Source organism: Equus asinus, chromosome 10, assembly GCF_041296235.1.
Source record: "Equus asinus isolate D_3611 breed Donkey chromosome 10, EquAss-T2T_v2, whole genome shotgun sequence".
NCBI classification, from domain to species: Eukaryota; Metazoa; Chordata; class Mammalia; order Perissodactyla; family Equidae; genus Equus; species Equus asinus.
Genome location: NC_091799.1, coordinates 61,833,238 through 61,855,909, shown reverse-complemented (window position 1 = coordinate 61,855,909; position 22,672 = coordinate 61,833,238). Strand labels below are relative to the sequence as shown.

The 22,672-nt window shown below is 37.1% G+C and overlaps 1 protein-coding gene across 2 annotated transcripts in view; it reads left to right on the top strand.

Annotated features, from left to right (window-relative positions):
• Positions 1-22,672, top strand: part of IPO11 (importin 11) — a 224,076-nt gene that overhangs the window by 113,199 nt on the left and 88,205 nt on the right. For both annotated transcript variants that reach the window (XM_014848523.3, XM_014848524.3), the window contains exons 25-26: positions 10,617-10,712; positions 11,378-11,491. In XM_014848523.3, the coding sequence (XP_014704009.1) occupies positions 10,617-10,712; positions 11,378-11,491 (210 nt within the window). The remainder of the gene's footprint in view (positions 1-10,616; positions 10,713-11,377; positions 11,492-22,672) is intronic.

Genomic DNA, 22,672 nt, shown 5'->3' with positions numbered 1-22,672 from the left:
ACTAATAACAATAACACTATTGAATGCAATTTATAATTTCCTTGTGTTTCTTTTTGTTGTTACATCCCACTATGGATGTATATGTAAAAGACTATGTATTAAGGTTACTTAAAATATTCTTCTCAAATGGCTATGCCACAGACATACTAACAGTTAGATTCAATTGTTTCAGCTTGTTTTTTATCTTTAGGAACTGCTTTTACTTTATTATTTTAAATCATATAAAACATCTATACAGCTCCAAAGGCAAAAGTACAAAACAGATAGACATCCTGAACGATCTAGCTTCTATCCTCTCTCCCTCTTCCCCCTACATAACCACTTTTATTAATTTGGTTTATTTTCCCATTGCCATCTATGTTGTACTCTTTAAACAAAAGAAAACTCTAGACACTGTTTTTGCTTATAGTCTCAAAATAACTCTAAAACTGTACAGAGGAGGTCATCTTCATTCCTTTTTAAAGCTGCACAGTACTCCTCTGTGTGGTTGCATAAACTGTGGTACCTCCAATCACCTATTACTAATTATTTTTTATCAGTATTTTGCTATTACAAATTGCATTTCTGCACTTTAGTTTTAATCTACCCCTTTTCTGAATATACCTGGAACAGACTCTGTTTTTAAAATCCCTGTAACAAATGCAGGCATTTAGTTTGTGCCTGGCACTCAAACAATTTTCTTGATTTAAACTTCCACTGCATATAAAGCGGTTAAGAGTGTGGATAGTGGGGCCAGCCCCATGGCCGAGTGGTTAAGTTCACGCGCTCTGCTTCGGCAGCCCGGGGTTTTGCCAGTTCAGATCCTGGGCATGGACATGGCACAGCTCATCAGGCCACGATGAGGTGGCGTCCCACATAGCACCATCAGAGGCACTCACAACTAGAATTTACAACTATATACTGGGGGGCTTTGAGGAGAAGAATGAAAAAAAAAGAAGATTGGCAACAGTTATTAGCTCAGGTGCCAATCTTTAAAAAAAAGAGTGTGGATCGTGAAGTTAGAATGCCTATGTTTATGTCAAGGTTTTAATACTTACTAGTTGAGTAACCTTGGACAAAGTATTTACCTCTTTGTGATTTAATTTTCATCTCTAAAAATGGGGAAAAGAACAGTACTATCATCATAGGTTTATGTGAAGATTAAATGAACTCTATGTTGTGTTTAGAAATGTGTAGCATATATTAAATGCTAGTATTAGCTATTATTATTATTACGGAATAAATTATACCTTAAAAATAGTTGTGCCATCTTAAATAAGCCTTATCACAATTATATCCTAACAATACTCAAATTTAAATTAATGTCTTTTTGATTTTAAATTTGTATACGTATATACCACTTTGAGTTTAGAAATTCTCTTTTTTTGTCATGGTCTTATCACCTCTGGTCTACTGTTCAGTTGGTTTTCTGTATCTTACCACTTCTACTTTCTGAATTTTTTCTTGATTCTTTTCTACAATTCTTGCCTCTAAATATCACAATGGCATTTTCCTGCATAATTTTTCAACAATAATCTCCTCTTCCTTAGGTATGCTTCCTAACCTTTTTGAATACCAAGATTCTACTTTAACCATGAAATATTTGTGGATGCTTTACACAGTAGTAACTGTCCCTTTAAATATAAAGAAAACGTATAATGATGAGAACTCGTTTGTATTGAATGATACATTTAAATGAATTTATGTTTTAAAAGTCATAATGATCTAAATATGTGATTACTTCTTTTTTGTACAAACTTTTGTGATCTTTGGAGTTAATAATAATTTTTTGGTGTAATTTTTCATATGCACTAAATTCTTTACCAGTTGTCTCTGCTCAATATGTTCAGACACCTAGACCCATCAGGATTTCATTACTTTAATTTTCTTGAAGAAGTCTCTTCCAGAGCCATGCTGACTCCTGCTCCAGCTCCTCCTCCCCGAGCTTGTAGCTTCTTTTTCTTGTTCCTAGTGTCCTGAAGTTTTACAATGATGTACCTTGATGTAGGTTTATTTTAATTCATTGCTTTGGGCACTGCTGGATACTTTTAGTCTGGAAACTCGCTCTTTTAGACTCTTTAAAGAAAGTACACTCTCTCTCTTCTCCTGGGGTGGGGGCAGGTCACTTGCCCAGATATGCAGATTTGGAACTATCTGGCAATATTTCTTTTTAACATTTTTTTAAATTGCAGTGATAGTGGATTATAACATTATATAAGTTTCAGGTGTACATCGTACTATATGTCAGATTCTGTGACGATTGCCTCACTTTCACCACCCAAAGACTAATTATAACCTATCACCACACGTGGGTGCCTAATCACCCCTTTTGCCCTTCTCCCTCCCTCTTCCCCTCTTGTAACCACCAGTCCAATCTCTGTTGCTATGTGTGTGTTTGTCATTGTTTTTATCTTCTACTTATGAGTGAGATCATATGGTATTTCACTTTCTCCCTCTGACTATTTCACTTAGCATAATACCCTCAAGGTCCATGCATGTTGTCACAAATGTCCAAATTTCATCATTTCTTGCGGCTGAGTAGTATTCCACTGTGTATGTACACCACATCTTCTTTATCCATTCGTCCCTAGGTTGCTTCCGAGTCTTGGCTATTATGAATAATGCTGTGATGGACATAGGGGTGCATGTATCTTGATGCATTTGTGTTTTCAAGTTCTTTGGAAAAATACCCAGCAGTGGAATAGCTGGATCATATGGTAGATCTGTTCTTAATTTTCTGAGGAAACTCTATACTGTTTTGCATAGTGGCTACACCAGTTTGCACTCCCACTAGCAGTGTGCGAGGGTTCCCTTCTCTCCACATCCTCTCCAACACTTGTTTCCTGTCATGTTAATTATAGCCGTTCTGACCAGAGTAAGGTGAAATCTCATTGTAGTTTTGATTTGCATTTCCCTTATGGGTAATGATGTTGAACATCTTTTCATTGCCTGTTGGCCATCTGCATATCTTCTTTGGAGAAATCTCTGTTCAGATCTTTTGCCCATTTTTTAATTGGGTTGTTGGTTTTTTTGTTGTTGAGATGTATGAGTTCTTTATGTATTTTGCATATTAACCCCCTTATCCGATATATGGTTTGCAAATATCTTCTCCCAGTTGTTAGGTTGTCTTTTTCTTTTTTTCATGGTTTCCTTTGCTGTGCAGAAGCTTTTTAGTTTGATGTAGTTCCATTTGTTCTTTTTTCTTTTGTTTCCCTTGCCCAGTCAGACATGGTACTTGAAAATATGCTGCTAAGATTGATGTCAGAGAGCATACTGCCTATATTTTCTTGTAGAAGTTTCATGGTTTCAGGTGTTAATTCAAGTCTTTAATCCATTTTGAGTTAGTTTTTGTGTATGGTGTAAGATAATGGTCTACTTTCATTCTTTTGCATATGACTGTCCAGTTTTCCCAACACCATTTATTGAAGAGATTCTCCTTTCTCCATTGTATACTCTTGGCTGCCTTGTTGAAAATTAGCTGTCCATAGAGATGTGGGTTTCTTTCTGGGCTCTCGATTCTGTTCCATTGATCTGTGTGTCTATTTTTGTGCCAGTACCATGCTGTTTTGGTTACTATAGCTTTGTAGTATATTTTCAAATCAGGGAGTGTGATAACTCCAGCTTTGTTCTTTTTCTCAGAATTCCTTTGGCTATTGGGGTCTTTTGTTGTTCCATATATATTTTAGGATTCTTTGTTCTATTTGTGTGAAAAATGTCGTTGGAACTTTGATAGGGATTGCATTGAATCTATAGATTGCTTTAGGAAGTATGGACATTTTAGCTGTGTTAATTCTTCCAATCCAAGAGCATGGAATATCTTTCCATTTCTTTGTGTCATCTTCACTTTCTTTCAACAGTGTTCTATAGTTTTTGGTATACACATCTTTCACCTCTTTGGTTAAGTTTATTCCTAGGTATTTTATTCTTTTTGTTGCAATTGTAAGTGGGATTGTATTCTTAATCTCTCTTTCTGCTACTTTGTTGTTAGTGTATAGAAATGCAACTGTTTGGTATGTTGATATTGTATCCTATGACTTGACTGTGTTCGTTTATTATTTCTAAAAGTTTTTTAGTGAATTCTTTAGGGTTTTCTGTATATAGAGTCACGTCATCTGCAAAAAGTGACAGTTTCACTTTTTTTCCGATTTGGATCGCTTTTATTTCTTTTTATTGCCTGATTGCTCTGGCTAGGACTTCCAATACCATGTTAAATAAGAGTGGTGAAAGTGGGCATCCTTGTCTGGTCCCTGTTCTTAGAGGGATAGTTTTCAGGTTTTTTCCATGGAGAATGATATTAGCTGTTGATTTGTCATATATGGCCTTTATTATGTTGAGGTATTTTCCTTCTATACTCAATTTATTTAGAGTTTTTATCATAAATGGATGCTGTATCTTGCCAAGTGGTTTCTCTGCATCTATTGAGATGATCATGTGATTTTTATTCTTCATTTTGTTAATGTGGTGCATCACGTTGATAGATTTGCGGATGTCGAACCATCCCTGCATCCCTGGAATAAAATCCACTTGATCATGATCTTTTTAATGTATTGTTGTATTTGATTTGCTAGTATTTTGTTGAGGATTTTTGCATCTATGTTCATCAGTGATATTGGCCTGTAATTTTCTTTTCTTGTGTTGTCCTTGTGTGGTTTTGGTATCAGAATAATGTGGGCTTTGTAGAATGAGTTAGGAAGCCTCTCCTCCTCTTCAATCTTTTGCAACAGTTTGAGAAGGATAGGTATTAAGTCTTCTTTGATGTTTGATAGAATTCACCAGGGAAGCCGTCTGGTCCTGGACTTTTATTTTTGGGGATGTTTTTGATTAATGTTTTGATCTCCTTACTGGTGATTGGTCTATTCAAATTCTCTACTTCTTTTTGATCCAGTTTTGGAAGGTTGTATGAGTCTAAGAATTTACCCATTTCTTCTAGGTTATCCAATTTCTTGGTCTATAGCTTTTCAGAATATTCTCTTACAATATTTTGTATTTCTGATGTGTCTATTGTAATTTCTCCTCTTTCATTTCTGATTTTATTTATTTGAGCCTTCTCTCTTTTTCTTGGTGAGTCTAGCTAAAGGTTTGTCAATTTTGTTTATCTTTTCAGAGAACCAGCTCTTGGTTTCATTGATTTTTTTCTGTTGTTTTTTTAGTTTCTATTTTGTTTATTACTGCTCTGATTTTTATTATTTCCTTCCTTCTGATGATTTGAGGCTTTGTTCTGCTTTTTCCAGTTCCTTTAGGTGAACTGTTAGGTTGTTTATTTGGGATTTTTCTTGTTTGTTCAGGTAGACCTGAATTGCTATAAACTTCCCCCTTAGAACCTCTTTTGCTGTATCCCATAGAGTTTGGTGGGTTGCATTTTCATTTTTATTTGTCTCCAGGTCATTTTTTAGTTCTCCTTTGATTTCTTCATTGACCCAGTGGTTGTTCAGTAGCATTTTGTTTAATCTCCACATTTTTGTGGCTTTTCTGCTTTTCTTCCTGTAGTTGATTTATAGTTTCATACCTGTGTGGTTAAAATAAATGCGTGGTATTATTTCCATCTTCTTAAATTTATTGAGACTTGCTTTGTGGACTAATATGTGATCAATACTGGAGAATGTTCCATATGCATTTGAAAAGAAGGTGTATTCTGTCGTTTTTCAATGGGATATTCTATATATATCTACTAAGTCCATCTCATCTAATGTGTCGTTTAAGGCCAATGTTTCCTTACTGATATTCTGTTTGGATGATCTATCCATTGGTGTAAATTTAGTGTTAAATTCCCCTCCTGTTATTATGTTGCTATGTAGTTCTCCTTTTTGTCTGTTAATAATTGCTTTATATTTAGGTGCTCCTATGTTGGGTGCATAGATATTTACAAGTGTTATATCTTCTTGTTGGATTGGTCCCTTTATTATTATGTGTTGCCCCCTTTGTCTTTTGTTACAGTGTTTGTTTTAAAGTCTATTTTGTCTGATAGAAGTATTGCTACCCCCAGTTTCTTTTCTTTGCCATTTGCATGGTGCATCTTTTCCCATCCTTTTGCTTTCAGTTTGTGAGTGTCTTTAGGTCTGAAGTGTGTCTCTTGTATGCAGCATATGTATGGATCTTGTTTTTTTATCCGATTTGCCACCCTGTGTCTTTTGATTGGAACATTTAGTCCATTGACATTTAAAGTAGCTATTGATAAATATGTATTTATTGCCATTTTGTTTTTTTTTTTGCTGGGTGTTTTAGTACGTCTCTGTTCCTTTCTTCTTCTCTTACTCTCTTCCCTTGTGGTTTGATGGCTTTCTTTAGTAATATGTTTGATTTCTTCCCTCTTATTTATTTATTATAGGTTTTTGGTTTGTGATTACCTTGAGGTTCCTATATAATATTCTACATATATAGCAATCTATATTGAGTTGGTAGTCTCTTTAGCTTGACCTCTTTCTTTTTTTTTTTCTTTTTAAAGATTTTATTTTTTTCCTTTTTCTCCCCAAAGCCCCCCGGTACATAGTTGTATATTCTTTGTTGTGGGTCCTTCTAGTTGTGGCATGTGGGACGCTGCCTCAGCGTGGTTTGGTAAGCAGTGCCATGTCCGCACCCAGGATTCGAATCAGTGAAACACTGGGCCGCCTGCAGCGGAGTGCACGAACTTAACCACTTGGGCACGGGGCCAGCCCCTAGCTTGACCACTTTCTGAAAGCTCTAGTCTTTTACTCCCCTCTTCCCACGTTTTATGTTTTGAAGTCGTATCTAATCTCTTGTTGTGTGCGTCTATATATTACCTTCTTATTATTGAAATAGCTAATTTTAGTACTTTTGTCTTTTAACCTTCATATTATCTTCATAGGTGGTTGATCTGCTACCTTTACTATATTTTTGCCTTTACCAGTGATTTTTTGGCCTTTGTTTTTCTTTTGATAACTTTCTTATCCCTATTTGTGGTCTTCTCTTTCCCAATTAAATAAGTCCCTTCAGCATTTCTTGTAGAACTGTGTTCTTGGTGATAAACTTTAATTTTTGCTTGTCTTGGAAGGTCTTTATCTCTCCTTCCATTCTGAATAATAACCTGCTGGATAGAGTATTCTTGGCCGTAGCTTTTTTCCTGTCAGCACTTTAAATATGTCATGCCAGTGTCTTCCAACCAGTAGGGTTTCGGCTGAGAAGTCCACTGATAGCCTTATGGGCATTCCTCTGTATGTCACTTGTCGCCTTTCTCTTGCTGCTTTTAGGATTCTCTCTTTATCTTTAATTTTGGACATTTTGATTATAATGTGTCTTAGTGTGGGCCTCTTTGGGTTTATCTTGTTTGGTGCTCTCTGTGTTTCCTGTACTTGGATGTCTGTTTCCTTCCTTATGTTCGAAAAGTTTTCAGCTGTTATTTCTTCAAATAGATTCCCTGCTCCCTTGTCTCTCTCTTCTCCTTCTGGGACACATATAAATATGAATGTTAGTGTGCTTGATATTGTCCCAGAGTTCCCTTAGTCTGTTCTCCTTCTTTTTAGTTCTTTTTTCTTTTATCTCTTCAGCTTCAGTGACTTCTCTAGTCTTTCATCCAGCTCACTGATCCATTCTTATTTATCATCTATTCTGCTACTGAGTCCTTCTAGTAATTTTTTCATTTCCAGTATTGTATTCTTCATATCTGATTGGTTCTTTTTTATATTTTCCAATTCTCTGTTGACATTCTCACTGTGTTCATCCAGTCTTCTCCCAGTATCAGTGAATATCCTTATGAGTTTTTCTTTGAACTATTTGTCAGGTAGATTGCTTATTTCTGTTTTATTTAGTTCTTTTTCTGGGGTTTTCTCCTGTTCCCTTGCTTTGAATGTATTCCTTTATGCCTCTGTGCCTCGTTTTGCCTCTTTCTGTGTATTAGGTGAGCCAGCTATGTCTTCTGATCTTGGAGAGGTGGTCTTTTGTAAGAGATACCTTTTGAGGCCCAGCAGTATGCTTCCCTCTCATCATCAGTCCAGATGTTCCAGGAGTGACCCCTGTGTGGGCTACTTGTGTTCTGCTGTGGCAGGGTTGCTCTTACTGCAGGTTCCCAGGGAGTCTAGTAATTCCCTCCCTGGCTGGCTGTTTGTAAGTTGGGTTTGGGGAACCCCAGCACCATTGGCTACAACGTCTAATAGTGCACTCCTGTTCCAGTTTTCCTGTTAATTGAGTAGGTAGCCAGTGCAGCTGGTTGCTATGCTCCTGGGGTTATAGTTGCTGTAAGTCTCAAGCCAGCAAGGCTGTTGTTTGCTCTCTTAGGATTGCAGCTGAATGGGGCTGGCCCTAGGCAGGGGAGCACCCAGTTGTTTCAGGCTTTGGGAGGTCGGCCAATCCTCTTTGTGGCTGTTTCTGAAGCACAGGTCTTCTACCGCTTATAAGCCCCACCACCCACAGGTCCACACTCACTGTCAACATAGTCCTGGTCCGTGTACACTTCTCGACACTCTCGAGTGTACCTGGTCACCCACTGCGGAGGCCCCCACCCCTCCACCAGTGCCCCCCACAGTTCACCTGGTCCTTGAACAGGCCCTGCCCCACAGAGGTGGACACACTCACCTGCCTGTAGAGGATCAAGGTACCCAGTCTATGCAGGCAGACAAGTAGCTTGAGGGCTAGCTGTTGGGTGGGGCCAGTCCCTAGGGCAGGCTGCCTGCCCTGGCTGAACTGTGCTGTAGCAGGTGTGGTAGACCCCTAGGCTAACAGGCCTGGGGAAGAATTTCAATGCCATCTGCCAGCATGCCTGTGCTAGGTCACAACAATGGCCACCAGCAATGTCTCAGTCTCTGGAGAGGTCTCACCTCTCACCATGACGCACCTAGAGCCTACCAGTTGAGTCTTTTTTCACCAAAGGACTGTGCGGCTTGCTTTCTGGTGATTTTAGCTTGCTCTCCGAGATGGGTGAATTTGTGCATGGGTCCTTTAAGAGCTGGCTTTTTTCGTCTTTCATCCAGTAGCTTTTCTGGGGGTTTTCCCCCTTTGCAGTTGCTACCTGGTGAACCCAGCTAGTATGACACTTGTCTCAGTTGTGCTCAGTCTGAAGGATGCTGGTAACAGTAACATGCGCCTGCTCAAGTCCCCGCTTCTCCAGGGAGAGCTGAGTACCTTAGGGTGGCTCCTGCCCAGTCAGCTGTGAAGCTCTGTGCTCATGAAGGTGGGTCTTTTCTCTCCAGAAGGGATTTTGGCCTCTTATGCCTCAGTCAGGACTGTCCCTTCTTGAGGGGGGTTCTTTTTACTCAGTTTTTGGTTTTCTCTGCAGTGTAATTATTCCAAGAATAGATTTAACCTGATTGTGTTTGTGGGAGGAGATGAGTTCAGAATCTGCCTACACCGCCATCTTGACGAGATCTCTCACAATGTTTCTTAAATAGACTTTCAACCAGTCTTATTTTTGTTTTCTTTTACCCTCCTTTCCAAAGGTATATGGTTCTGCTAATTCCTGTGTATTGTGGTGAGGTGAGGTACAGCGAAGATACGTGATGTAAATCAAGTTGCTTTTCAGCTTTCTCCGTTGCAACCTAGGTTTCAACTTTCTCCGTTGCAACCTAGGTTTCAACTTTCTATGTTATGATAAGTCAGTTATGTATTGAATTTCTTCTTTGTGGCTTCCAATATTCATCTCTCATTCCCTTTAAAATTATACCCCGCCCTCCTTGGGAATGTTTTAAAATGCATGGAGGTGTATTTGATTGTCATAGTGTTTGGAGCACACTTTTAGCACAGAATGAGCAGAGATCGGAGATGCTATGAGCACCCGCCTGCCCATGCATGAAGTAGTCCCACACAATAAACACTTGTCCTACTCAGAATGCCAGTTGTCAATCTTAGGAAACATTGCTGAACGTTTTAAGAGAAACTTGGCTCTGCCTTGAGGTTAGTACTTGCCCACAGCCTTCTCAAATGGTGTCTTCTCATTCCTACCCTTTGAGCAGTGGGGCCTCTGGAAATGTAGTAGATTTCTTCTTGGTTCTCATTGGTGCTTCCTAATCACTGCCTTCCTCTCCCTAAAGATAAAAGTAAACAAACAAAAAAATTCTATCCCATTTTTTATTTCATGCTACCTTTGAGGGAACCCATCTCACTCATATAAAATAATTTATATTTCAGAATTTTGCCATTAAAGTCAGTGGTCATGATTAATAATCTATATGATTATATTAGAAATAAAACAAGATGATTTCTCATTTAATAAATATGCAGTACATATACAACATGCTCTTTTTCATCCAATTTATTGATAAACCTAAATGTAGATTTATTTTTGGACAGTGAGTATAGTTGTTGCTAACTTTCCTTTTCACTGTTAAAAGCCAATACTTTGCACTGCCTTTTGCCGCCTCTGTTAGTACAACAATTTGTAAGGATTATTTGTTTAAAATGCAAAGATAAGAATTGAATTAACAGCGTGATACCTATGTTAGCAGAATGTGATTGTCTATGTGAGAAGCACAGCTATGTCTAAATATTATACGCTGTATATCAAATTACAATTTTTAATGAATTATCTTGTAAAAGTGTGTCGAGTCCTGGAATATTGAATATCTCATGTACTTATATGTATTCTCACATTTAGTATGTGATGTTTGATACATTATTTTCTTTACCTGTGTTTTGCGTGAAGCAATGACTTGCATTATCAAGTATTACCAATGTCTCTTTCTGGGTTTTAGGTTGTGGAAAACGCCCTTAAAGTGAACCCAGTATTAGGCCCGCAAATGTTTCAACCAATTCTGCCCTATGTTTTCAGAGGTATTATAGAAGGGGAGGTAAGATTTTTCTTAAACTTCTCAGGATAGTGTTGAACTCTAGGGTTCTAGTTTTAATTATTTTCCTTCTTCATTGGAACATTATTCTTCATTGTTAGCTATAAAAGGAAAGCTTTTCTTATTTTTGGACCAGTTTGAAGTAAATTAAGTAAATTTAGGGCAGTTATACAATTTTCCTTTCTCCACACAGGAAAGTGCTGTCTTATCTTTTCCACTTATATGCATGTGTATTCATACACAAAGATTTCAAGCAGAGGGATGGGAAAAAAATAGTAATAGTTTTATTAGATACTGAATATATGAAAACACTGGTTATTTAGTTGAGCTTTTAACTAGATCCATGTAACTATGTATGTTAGGAGCATTTAAAGTAATATAAATATATAAATATGCCATTATTCTTTCTTTCTTTCCCTCTCTCTGTTATGTATACATATGTAATCCATATAAATGTATATGTAATGCATATAGTTTACATTGTATGACCTATGTATTTAGTAAGTTAGAATTTAGGCAATATTGGCAGTTCATTCTAAAGAAACAATATGAAGGAGAATATTGTTATTTCATATTCCTGTTGACTGTTACTATGTCAATGATTATTTATAATTGTTTATAGTTGTACCCTAACAAAATTTCACATGTGCTATATTTTACTTGTACAGAGGTATCCTGTAGTGATGTCAACGTATCTCGGGGTTATGGGCCGAGTCCTGCTACAAAACACTAGTTTCTTTTCTTCGCTTCTCAATGAGATGGCACATAAATTTAATCAGGAGGTAAGAATCCGTTTACTTAAATTGAGGGAATTCTTTATCCAAATAAAGATCGGAAATAACTTAGTGAAATAACGAGTCTGTAAAAGTTTTGCAGTATTTAAACTTTTATATGTTAAATCTTTAATAACTTACATTGTACCTGTAATTTGGGAGAAGAGAGAAAAAGGAATCTGTAAGTGACAATTGAAACCTACATTTTATTGTCTCTCAAAATAGGCAATTTTATTCTGCTTAGCCATAGGATAGAATTTTGGTTTGTTTATGGTTACATTTTTGTTTACTCATACATAAAATGAAACAGGACTACTTTACATATAATCATGTGCTTTCTGTGTTTCATTCCTTTAATGAACTTGTTCTTAATGCCATGCAATGAGTTTCCATCTTAATTATTGTAGGAAATGACCTTTCAGCGAAGGCTTATTAAAAAAAATACTGTCACTGAAACGAGCCACTGGAGTAAGTATGGAATAGGGTTCTTAAGTGAGTTGGTTTCTTGAGACTATATACATTATATTAAAATATGGTTTTTATGTTTTAATTTGTCACTCTCTTAAGATTTATAAAATGTAGAAGGTAAAATGTACTTGATGAGGGTCTCTAGAATGAAGGCAATTTGTGAAATCTTTGGTTTGTGGTTGAAACAAATGCAACTATTTTCATGTCAAGGAAATCCAGAGTAAGGAAGTGCAAATTTTAGAGTGTATGGTTTTTCTAGAGTTAGCCTAATGTAATTAGAGATCCTAGCCTTTGTTTTGATGAATAGACAGAAATTATTAGCTTCATTAAATTTAACTGTCATGGGATAATGTTAAAGAGTTCAAAGTGTTTATTTAGTTCCACAAAATTTACTGTTGAGTGATTTTAATAACAGTATATATATTCAACAATAATATAAATTTTGTGTATTATTTTAAATCCTTGTAACAACCCAATGGAATAATAGTATTTTTATTTCTGTCTCACATGAGAAATCTGAGGCTTCGAGAGATTTAGTGACTTGCTCAAGTTCACAGAGCTAGTAAATGATGGAATTGGTATACAGACCCCAGCAACCTAACTTCAGAGCCTGATCCTCAGTGACCACCTTCTGCGGCCTCCTACCTATCTTGGAACAGGCACTTCTCCACTAGACACTGGAGAAACTAACTTTGACAAGCTTATAGTACTCTTTTTAGGGAGAGAGTACTTTAAACAGGCACTTTCATAATACTGTTAAAAGCACTGTTAGAGATATGTGCAGCATGTTGTGGGAAGACAAAGAAAAGTTATGTACTATGTTAAAATTTTTTTCCCAATATTTTTTATTGTGGTAAAATACATGTAGGATTAAATTTACCATTCTATTTTTTAGGTGTACAGTTTAATGTTATTAACTATATTTATAATGCTGTACAGTCATCACCACCATCCATCTCCATAACTCATTTGGTTTTGTGAAACTTGAACCTCTATACCTGTTAAAGAATAACTCCCATGTTTCCCCCACACCCAACCCCTAGCAACCACCATCTAAATTTTTTCTTTCCTTTTTTGTTGCCTTAGCTTTAATTTATTGGTAATAATGCTTAGTAAGGAACAAAGACTATTTTACGTACAATATGTTCTTAATAACAAGAGGAGGACCTATTGCTAAAAGGTTGTTTTTCTTTTATTGGGGTAACGTTGCTTTATAACTATATAAATTTCAGGTGTACATCGTTATACCTCAATTTCTGTTTAGACTACATCATGTTCACCACCCAAAAACTAACTACCATCCATTATCAGACACATGTCCCCAGTAACCCCTTTGCCCCCCTCCCTCCACTCTTCCCCTCTGGTAACCACCAATCTAATCTCTGTATCTATATATTTGTTGTTTTTATCTTCTACTTATGAGTGAGATCATATGGTATATGACTTTCTCTGTCTGACTTGTTTGAGTTAGCCCAATACCCTCAAGGTCCATCCATGTTGTCGCAAATGGCAAGATTTCATCATTTCTTATGGCTGAGTAGTGTTCCAGCTGTGTATCTATACCACATCTTTTTTGTCCATTCGTCCCTTGATGGGCACTTAGATTGTTTCCAAATCTTGGCTATTGAGAATAATGCTGCGATGAACATAGGGGTGCATGTATCTTTACCCATTTGTGCTTTCATGTTCTTTGGATAAATACATCACAGTGGAATAGCTGCATCATATGGTAGTTCTATTCTTAAATTTTTGAGGGATGTACCTACTGTTTTCCAGGGTGGCTGCATCAGTTTGTACTCCCACCAGCAGTGCATGAGGGTTCCCTTTTCTCTACATCCTCTCCATCATTTGTTCTCTCTTGTTAATTATAGCCATTCTGATGAGCATGAGGTGATATCTCACTGTAAATTTTATTTTTTTCCCGAGGAAGTTTAGCCCTGAGCTAACATCTGCCAATCCTCCTCTTTTTTCTGGGGAAGACTGGCCCTGAGCTAACATTTGTGCCCATCTTCCTTTACTTTATATGTGGGATGCCTACCATAGTATGGCTTGCCACGTGGTGCCATGTCCACACTCGGGATCCAAACCGGGGAACCCTGGGCTACCAAAGAGGAACGTGTGTACTTAACCGCTGTGCCACCGGGCCGGCCCTCTCATTGTAGTTTTGATTTGCATTTCCCTAATAATTAGTGATGTTGAACATCTTTTCATGTGCTTGTTGGCTATCTGTATATCTTCTTTGGAAAAATGCCTGTTCATATCTTTTGGCTATTTTTTAATTGGATAGTAAGTTTTTTGTTGTTGAGATGTCTGAGTTTTTTGTATATTTTGGGTATTAACCCCTTATCAGATAGATAGTTTGCACATATCTTCTCCTAATTGTTGGATTGTCTTTTCATTTTGTTGATGATTTCCTTTGCTGTGCAGAAGCTTTTTAGTTTGATGCAATCCCATTTGTTTATTTTTTCTTTTGTTTCTCTTGTCTGGTCGGACATGGTATTTGATAGTATGCTGCTAAGACTGATGTTAGAAGAGTGTACTGCCTGTGTTTTTTCTGGAAGTTTTATAGTTTCAGATCTTACATTCAAGTCTTTAATTCATTTTGAGTTAATTTTTGTGTATGGTGTAAGATAATGGTCTACTTTCATTCTTTTGCATGTGGCTGTCCAGTTTTCCTAACACCATTTGTTGAAGAGACTTTCCTTTCTCCATTGTATGTTCTTGGTTCCCTTGTTGAACATTAGTTATCCATAGATGTGTGGGTTTTTTCTGGGCTCTTGATTCTGTTCCATTGATGCTTGTGTCTTTTTTGTGCCAGTTGCATGCTGTTTTAGTTACTATAGCTTTATAGTATATTTTGAAATCAGGGAGTGTGATACGTCCAGCTTTGTTCTTTTTCTTAGGATTCCTTTGCCTATTTGGGGTCTTTTGTTCTATGTAAGTTTTAGGATTCTTTGTTCTATTTCTGTAAACAATGTTGTTGAAAGTTTGATAGAGATTGCCTTGAATGTGTAGACTGCTTTAGGAAGTATGGACATTTTAACTATGTTAATTCTTGCAAGCCAAGAGCACAGAATGTCTTCCCATTCCTTTTGTCGTCTTCATTTTCTTTCAACAATGTTTATAGCTTTGAGTGTACAGATCTTTCACCACTTTGGTTAAATTTATTCCTAGCTATTTTATTCTTTTTGTTGGAATTGTAAATGAGATTGTATTCTTGATTTCTCTTTGTGTTACTTCATTGTTAGGATATAGAAATGGAATTGATTTTTGTATGTTGATTTTTGTATCCTGCAACTTTACTATATTCATTTATTATTTCTAAAAGTTTCTGTGGATTATTTAGGGTTTTCTAGATATAAAATTGTGTCATCTGCAAATAGTGACAGTTTCACTTCTTCTTTTCCAATTTGGATCCCTTTTATTTCTTTTTCTTGCCTGATTGCTCTGGCTAGGACTTCCAGTACTATGTTAAATAAGAGTGGTGAAAGTGAGCGTCCTTGTCTGGTTCCTGTTCTTAGAGGGATAGATTTCAGTTTTTCTCTGTTGAGTATGATATTAGCTGTGGGTTTGTCATATGTAGCTTTTATTATGTTGAGGTACTTTCTGTACCCATTTTATTCACAATTTTTATCATAAATGAATGCTATATCTTGTCCAGTGCTTTCTCTGCATTTGTTGAGATTATGTGATGTTTATTCTTCATTTTGTTAATGTGCTGTATCATATTGATTAATTTGCTGATGTCAAACCATCCCTGCATCCCTGGAATAAATCCCACTTGATCATGATGTATGATCTTTTTTCTTTTTTTTTTTTTAAAGATTGGCACCTTGAGCTAGCAGCTGTTGCCAGTCTTCTTTTTTTTTTTCTTAAAGATCGGCACCTGAGCTAACAACTGTTGCCAATCTTCTTTTTTCTTTCTTTTTTTTCTTTTTTTCTGTCTGCTTTTTCTCCCCAAATCCCCCCAGTACATAGTTGTGTATTTTAGTTGTGGGTTGATCTTTTTTCTTTGTAAGTCTGGCTAGGGGTTTGTCAATTTTATTTATCTTCTCAAAGAACCAGCTCTTTGTTTCATTGATCCTTTCTGCTGCCTTTTTTGTTTCAATAGTAGTTATTTCTGCTCTGATTTTTATTATTTCTCTCCTTCTGCTGATTTTGGGCTTTGTTTGTTCTTCTTTTGCTAATTCAGTTAGGTGTAATTTGAGATTGCTTATTTGGGATTTTTCTTGTTTGTTAAGGTGTGCCTGTATTGCATTGAATTTCCCTCTCAGTACAGCTTTTGCTGCATCCCACATGAGTTGGTATGGCATGTTATCATTTTTATTTGTCTCCAGATATTTTTTGATTTCTTCTTTAATTTCTTCAATGATCCATTGGTTGTTCAATAGTATGTTGTTTAGTTTCCACATCTTTGTCCCTTTCTCAGCTTTTTTCTTGTCATTAATTTCTAGCTTTATACCATTATGATCAGAGAAGATGCTTGTTATTATCTCAATGTTTAAAAAATTTATAGAGCCTTGCCTTGTTTCCCAACATATGGTCTATCCTTGAGAATGTTCTGTGCGCACTTGAGAAGAATGTGTATTCTTCTGTTTTTGGATGCAGTGTTCTCTGTATGTCTGTTAAGTCCAACTGTTTTAGCTTTTCATTTAATTCCACTGTTTCCTTGTTGATTTTCTGTCTGGATGATCTGTCCAATGATGTGAGCGGGGTCTTGAGGTCTCCTACTATTATTGTGTTATTTTTAATATTTTCTTTGAGGTTTGTTAATAGTTGCTTTATGAACTTTGGTGCTCCTGTGTTGGGTGCATAGATATTTATAAGCGTTGTTTCTTCTTGATGGAATGTCCCTTTAATTATTATATATTGCCCCTCTTTGTCTCTCTTTACCTGCCTTATTTTAAAGTCTACTTTGTCTGATATAAGTATTGCAACACCTGGTTTCTTTTGTTTGCTATTAGCTTGGAGTATCGTCTTCCACCCCTTCACTCTGAGCCAGTATTTGTCATTGGAGCTGAGCTGTGTTTCCTGGAGGCAACAAATTGTTGGATCTTGTTCTTTAATCTGTCTTGCCACTCTGTGTCTTTTTATTGGAGAGTTCAATCCATTTACATTGAAGGTGATTATTGATGTATGAGGGCTTAATGCTGTCATTCTGTCACTCGTTTTCTGGTTTTCCTGCATTTCCTTTGTTTCTTGTCGTGTGTGTTTGGTCTACTCATTGACTTATGCAGTTTTTTATACTGTGTTTCTTAGCTTTTTCCTCATTTATTTTTTTGTGTGTCTGTTCTGCTTTTTAGTTTAGTGGCTGCCCTGAAGTTTGTATTCAGGATTTCGTGCATAACATAGTCCATTTTCTGATGGCCTCTTATTTCCTTAGTCTAAACTGATGCAGTCCCTTTCCTCCTCCCCTCCTAAGTTATTATTCTCATATCTTATTCCAACTTGTGTCGTGAGTTTGTGGTTAAAGTGACAAGATTGTCTTTGTTTTTTGTTTTCCTTCCCTTTAGCCTAATGCTGTAGTTGAATATTTGCTGTCCTATTCGGATTCTATCTGTTTGTCTCCTTACTCTGTATTTTGTGACCCCTCTGTCCCCTTTTTTCTTTTTTCAGATATGAGGGCCTTCTTGAGGATTTCTTGTAGGTGGTGGTCTCATGGCTAACAAGTCCCTTAGTTTTTGTTTGTCTGAGAAAGCTTTAATTTCTCCCTCGTATCTGAAGGATATCTTTGCTAGATAGCGTATTCTTGGCTGAAGATTTTTATCTTTTAAAGTTTTGAATATGTCATTCTATTCTCTCCTGGCCTGTAAGGTTTCTGCAGAGAAATCTGCTGAATGTCTGTTAGGGGTTCCTTTGTAGGTTATTTTCTTCTGCTTTGCTGCCCTGAGTGTTCTTTCTTTGTCATTCACTTTTGCCAGTTTTACTGCTGTATGCCTTGCAGTAGGTCTTTTTACATTGACAAATCTAGATCTGAAAGCTTCCTCCACACACATTTCCCTTTCATTCCCTAGATTTGGGAAATTCTGTGCTATTATTTCTTTGAGCATGCTTTCTGCTCCATCCTCCTTCCCTTCACCTTCTTTAATACGTATAATTCTTATGTTGCATTTCCTCATTGAGTTGTATATGTCTCAGAACTTTCTTCATTTATTTTTAGTCTCAGTTCTCTCTCCTCCTCTGTCTGGAGCACTTCAAGATGTCTATCTTCAATTATGCTGATTTGCTCCTCTATGGTGTCTACTTGAGCATTCAGGGAATCTGTATTTTGTTTTATCTCTTCCATTCTGTCTTTTCTCTAGTATTTCTGATTGATTCTTCTTTATAGTTTCGATCTCTTTTGTGAAGTAGCTCTTGAACTTGTTGAATTGTTTGTGTATATTCTCTTTTATGTATATTCTCCTTTACCTCACTGAGTTTTTTGATGATAGCTATTTTGAATTCATCATCATTTAGTTTACTTATTTCTGCTTCCTCAGGACTGAATTCTGGTTATTTATTGTTTTCCCTCTGTTCTGGAGATTTGATGAATTGCCTGATGGTGGAAGAACGGGGTTTTCCCATTGTGATATTATTCAGTTGCAGTTACAGCCTAATGCCACTGGATGGGGGTTGAGAGCTATATATTCTGAGCCTTCCGCCTTCAGGCAGGATGGTTTGGTGCAGTGTGGGTCAGAGGAGGGGTGCTTTCTCCTGCGTGCAGTCCCTGGTTTCCTTATCAGCTCTCACTATCTGGTCTCCTGGGGTCTTGGCTTGATGAGGTCACCCTGCACAAAAGCTTTTACTCTGTTAGAGTGCTTCCCCCTAGGCCACAAGGGCCCAAGGGAGTCCTGGGTGATCCTGTGGATGTGCGACCCTTGCACCGCTCCTTCCCTCACAGAGCCTTTGAGGCTGTGATCTCAGTCTTTAGGGGAAGGAGCAAATTCTCTTATCCCGTTCCAGCTCCTCTGAGGGGGACTCCAGCCTCTCCACCCTCTGTCGTGTGGCTGCCGTGAGTCTCCACGGATTCCTGTGCTATTAGGGTATTTTCTGTTGGAATATGGTTGCTCCTTTTTGTTGTATGTTGGAGGGGAAAGTGTCCCGGGCAAGCTCACTCTGCCATGATGCTGACGTCACTCATGATGTATGATCTTTTTAATGTATTATTGTATTCGATTTGCTAGTATTTTGTTGAGGATATTTACATAAATGTTCATCAGTGATAGTGGCCTGTAATGTTTTTGTGTTGTCCTTGTCTGGTTTTCTTATCAGGATGATGCTGGCTTCGTAGAATGAGTTATGAAGCTTCCCCTCCTCTTCCATTTTCTGGAATAGTTTGATAAGGATAGGTGTTAAATCTCCTTTGATTGGTTGGTAGAATGCACCAGAGAAGCTGTCTGGTCCTGGACTTTTATTTTTTGGGAGGTTTTTGATTGCTGTTTTGATCTCCTTACTGGTGACTTGTCTATTCAAATTCTCCATTTCTTCTTGATTTAGTTTTGAAAGGTTGTATACTTCTAAGAATTTTCCCTTTCTTCTAGATTAACCAGTTTGTTGGCATATAGCTTTTCATAGCATTCTCTTATAATCTTTTGTATTTCTGAGGTCTCCATTGTAATTTCTTCTCTTTTGTTTCATTTCTGATTTTATTTCTTTGAGCCTTCTCTTTTTCTTGGTGAGTCTAGTTAAAGCTGTGTCAATTTTGTTCTTTTCAAAGAGCCAGCTCTTAGTTATGTTGATTTTTTTCTTTTTTTTTTAGCCTCTATTTTATTTACTCCTACTCTGATTTTTATTATTTCCTCCCTTCTGCTGATTTTGGGCTTGCTTTATTCTTCTTTTTCTGCTTCCTTTAGGTATACCACTTGTCTGGAAAACTATTTCTCCTTCCATTCTGAATGATAACTTTACTGGGTAGAGTATTTTTGGCTGTAGGATTTTTTCTTTCATATTTTAATTATAGTGCGTCTTGGTCTGGACCTTTTTGGTTCATCTTGTTTGGTACTCTCTGTGCTTCCTGTAGCTCATTGTCTGTTTCCTTCATTAGGTTAGGATAGTTTTCAGCGATTATTTCTTTGAATGGATTCTCTTCCCCATTGTTTCTTTCTTCTCCTTCTGGGACAGGTACAATATGGATGTTAGTGCATTTGATGTTGTCTTAGACGTCCCTTAGACTGTCCTCATTCTTTTTAACTCTTTTTTTTGTTGTTTCTGTTCAACTTGGGTGATTTAGTCTTTCACCCACCTCACTGATCCATTTTTCTGTATCATCTACCCTGCTATTGATTCCCCTGGTAAGTTTTTCATTTCCATTATTTTATTCTTCAGTTCTGATTGGTTATTTTTTATATTTTCCAGTCCTTTGTTGAAGTCCTCACTGTAGTTTTCTCTGTTCCTCCCAAGATCAGTGAGCATCCTTATGACTTAGCTTGTACTCTTTATCATGTATCTTGTTTATCTCTGTTTTGTTTAGTTCTTTTTCTGGTTATTTGTCCTTTGCTTATTTGGAACATATGCCTTTGTCTCCTCATGTTGCATGTATCTGTGTATTTCTATCTATGTTTTAGGTAGGTCAGCTCCATTTCCTGGTCTTGGAGAGGTGGCCTTCTGTAAGAGATTCCTTATGAGGCCAAGCAGTGTGCTTCCCTCTCATCACCAGTTCCAAATGTTCCAGGGCTGTCCCCTCTATGGGTTACTTGTGTTCTTCTCTTGTGTCAGGGTTGTTCTTACTGCAGGTGCACAGGAAGGCTAGTCTCTGCCCCTGGGTGCCTGAGTGTAAGGTTCAGCTGTGTGTGGCCGCTGTGGTCCCTTCAGTCACTTTATTGGATGAAGGGAGCCCCAGCACAGTTGCATGCAAGGTCTAATAGGACATTCCTGCTGTGGTTTTTCTGTTAAGTCGTTAGGCCTCCAATGTGGCTGGTTGCAAGGGTCAGGGCTTGCAATTGCTGCAGGCCTCTGACCTGCAAGGCAGTTGTCAGCTCTCTCAGTAGTTCAGCTGGGTGGGGGCAGCCCTAGGTGTGGCAGTACTCTGTTGTTTCAGGCGTTGAAAGGTGTGGCAGATCCCCTGTATGGCTGTCTGAGAAGCACAAGTCTGCTGCAGCTGACAAGTCTCACCTCCACATGCTTACACACCTTGTCTACACAGTCCTGCCCTTTGCGCCCGCCCTCTCAACTGAAGTGGACCCACTCCATCCACTCAGAGGCCCCACACAATCTGCCAACACAGGCCAACCCCTCACATACATCCTGCCACACAAAGGTGGACTTGCTCATCCTGCTGCAGAGGTCCCAAACACCCTGCCTGTGCAGGGTCACACGTTGCCTGAGGTCTTACTGTTGTTGGGTAGGGCCAGTCCATTAGGTGAGCCGAAATTCACGACTTTGAAGATATTTTATGATATTGATCTCATGTAGCTAGATGAAAGAATAATGAAATAATAAACTTAAAGAAGAATATTTTGATAAGAAGCATTTACATGAAAACCTCATTGAATTTTGTATTTGCCATTGTCACTGTAGGGAGAAGGTATATAGTTTCAGTCAAAAGTAAAAAAGTCCACATTTTAATTGGTTTCAAGTCACTGAATTAATTATATGCAATTAAAGGATGTAAATCAAGTAATCACAAAACTTTTCTTGATAAGTTTCATGTTTATGATCACACAATAAGCAGCAGAGAGATTTAAATAATGTATCTGAAAATCAGGAATTGAATCATGAAATTGGAAGAATATTAGGGCTACTGTGAGCAACCTTTAAAGCTAGAGTTATGTAAGTAGCTTGGAAGTTGTATCAAGCCTTAAATATGCACTTTAATATAAATTGTGAAATTGGAATAGTTCAGTATTTGAAAAGTAAAGAGTTTTTGGTTTTTTATTTTTTTACTAAATAGAATCATATTTTCTTTTGAGACTAATCCATGTTGTTGCATATAGCAATGGATCGTTCCTTTATATTGCTGAGTAGTATTTCATTGTATGAGTATACCACGGTTTATTTTTATTTATCCATTTACTTGTTAATAGACATTTTAGTCGTTTCCAATTTTTGGCTATAATGAATAAAGCTGCTGTTAACATTCATGTACAAATCTTTGTATGGGCATATGTTTTGGTTTCTTTTCAGTAGATACCTGGTAGTGAAACTGTCGGGTCATATGTTTAGTATGTGTTTAAAAAGCTACCAAACTGTTTTTAAAGTGGTTGTGGGATTTGCAGTCCCACCATCAATGTGTGTCAGTTTTAGTTGCTCCTTAATCCTCACTAACGCTTGGTATTGTCAGTCTTTTTCGTTTTAGCTATTCTAATAGATTTCTAATTGAAATTTCATTGTGGTTTTACATTTTTCTGATTACTAAAGATATTACATATCTTTTTATGTGCTTACTAACGATTTGTGTATTTTCTGTGAAGTGTTTAAAATCTTTTGCCAATTTTTAAAGATTGTTATGTCTTCTTATTGAGTTGTAAGATTTCCTTATGTATTCTAGACTCAAGACTTTGTCAGCTACATGCATTGTGGGTGGGTTTTTTTCTAGTCTCCAGCTTGCCTTTTCATTTTCTTATGAGTGTATTTCTAAGACCAGACTCTTTATCAATTTACTAATTTATCAATTTGCTAATTTATCACTTTTAAAATTTTATGGTTGGTGCTTTTTATGTCTGATCTAAGAGATCTTTGCCTACCCCAAGGTCATGAAGAATTTCTCCTAAATTTTCTTCTTAAAATTTTTATATATCGTTGTAG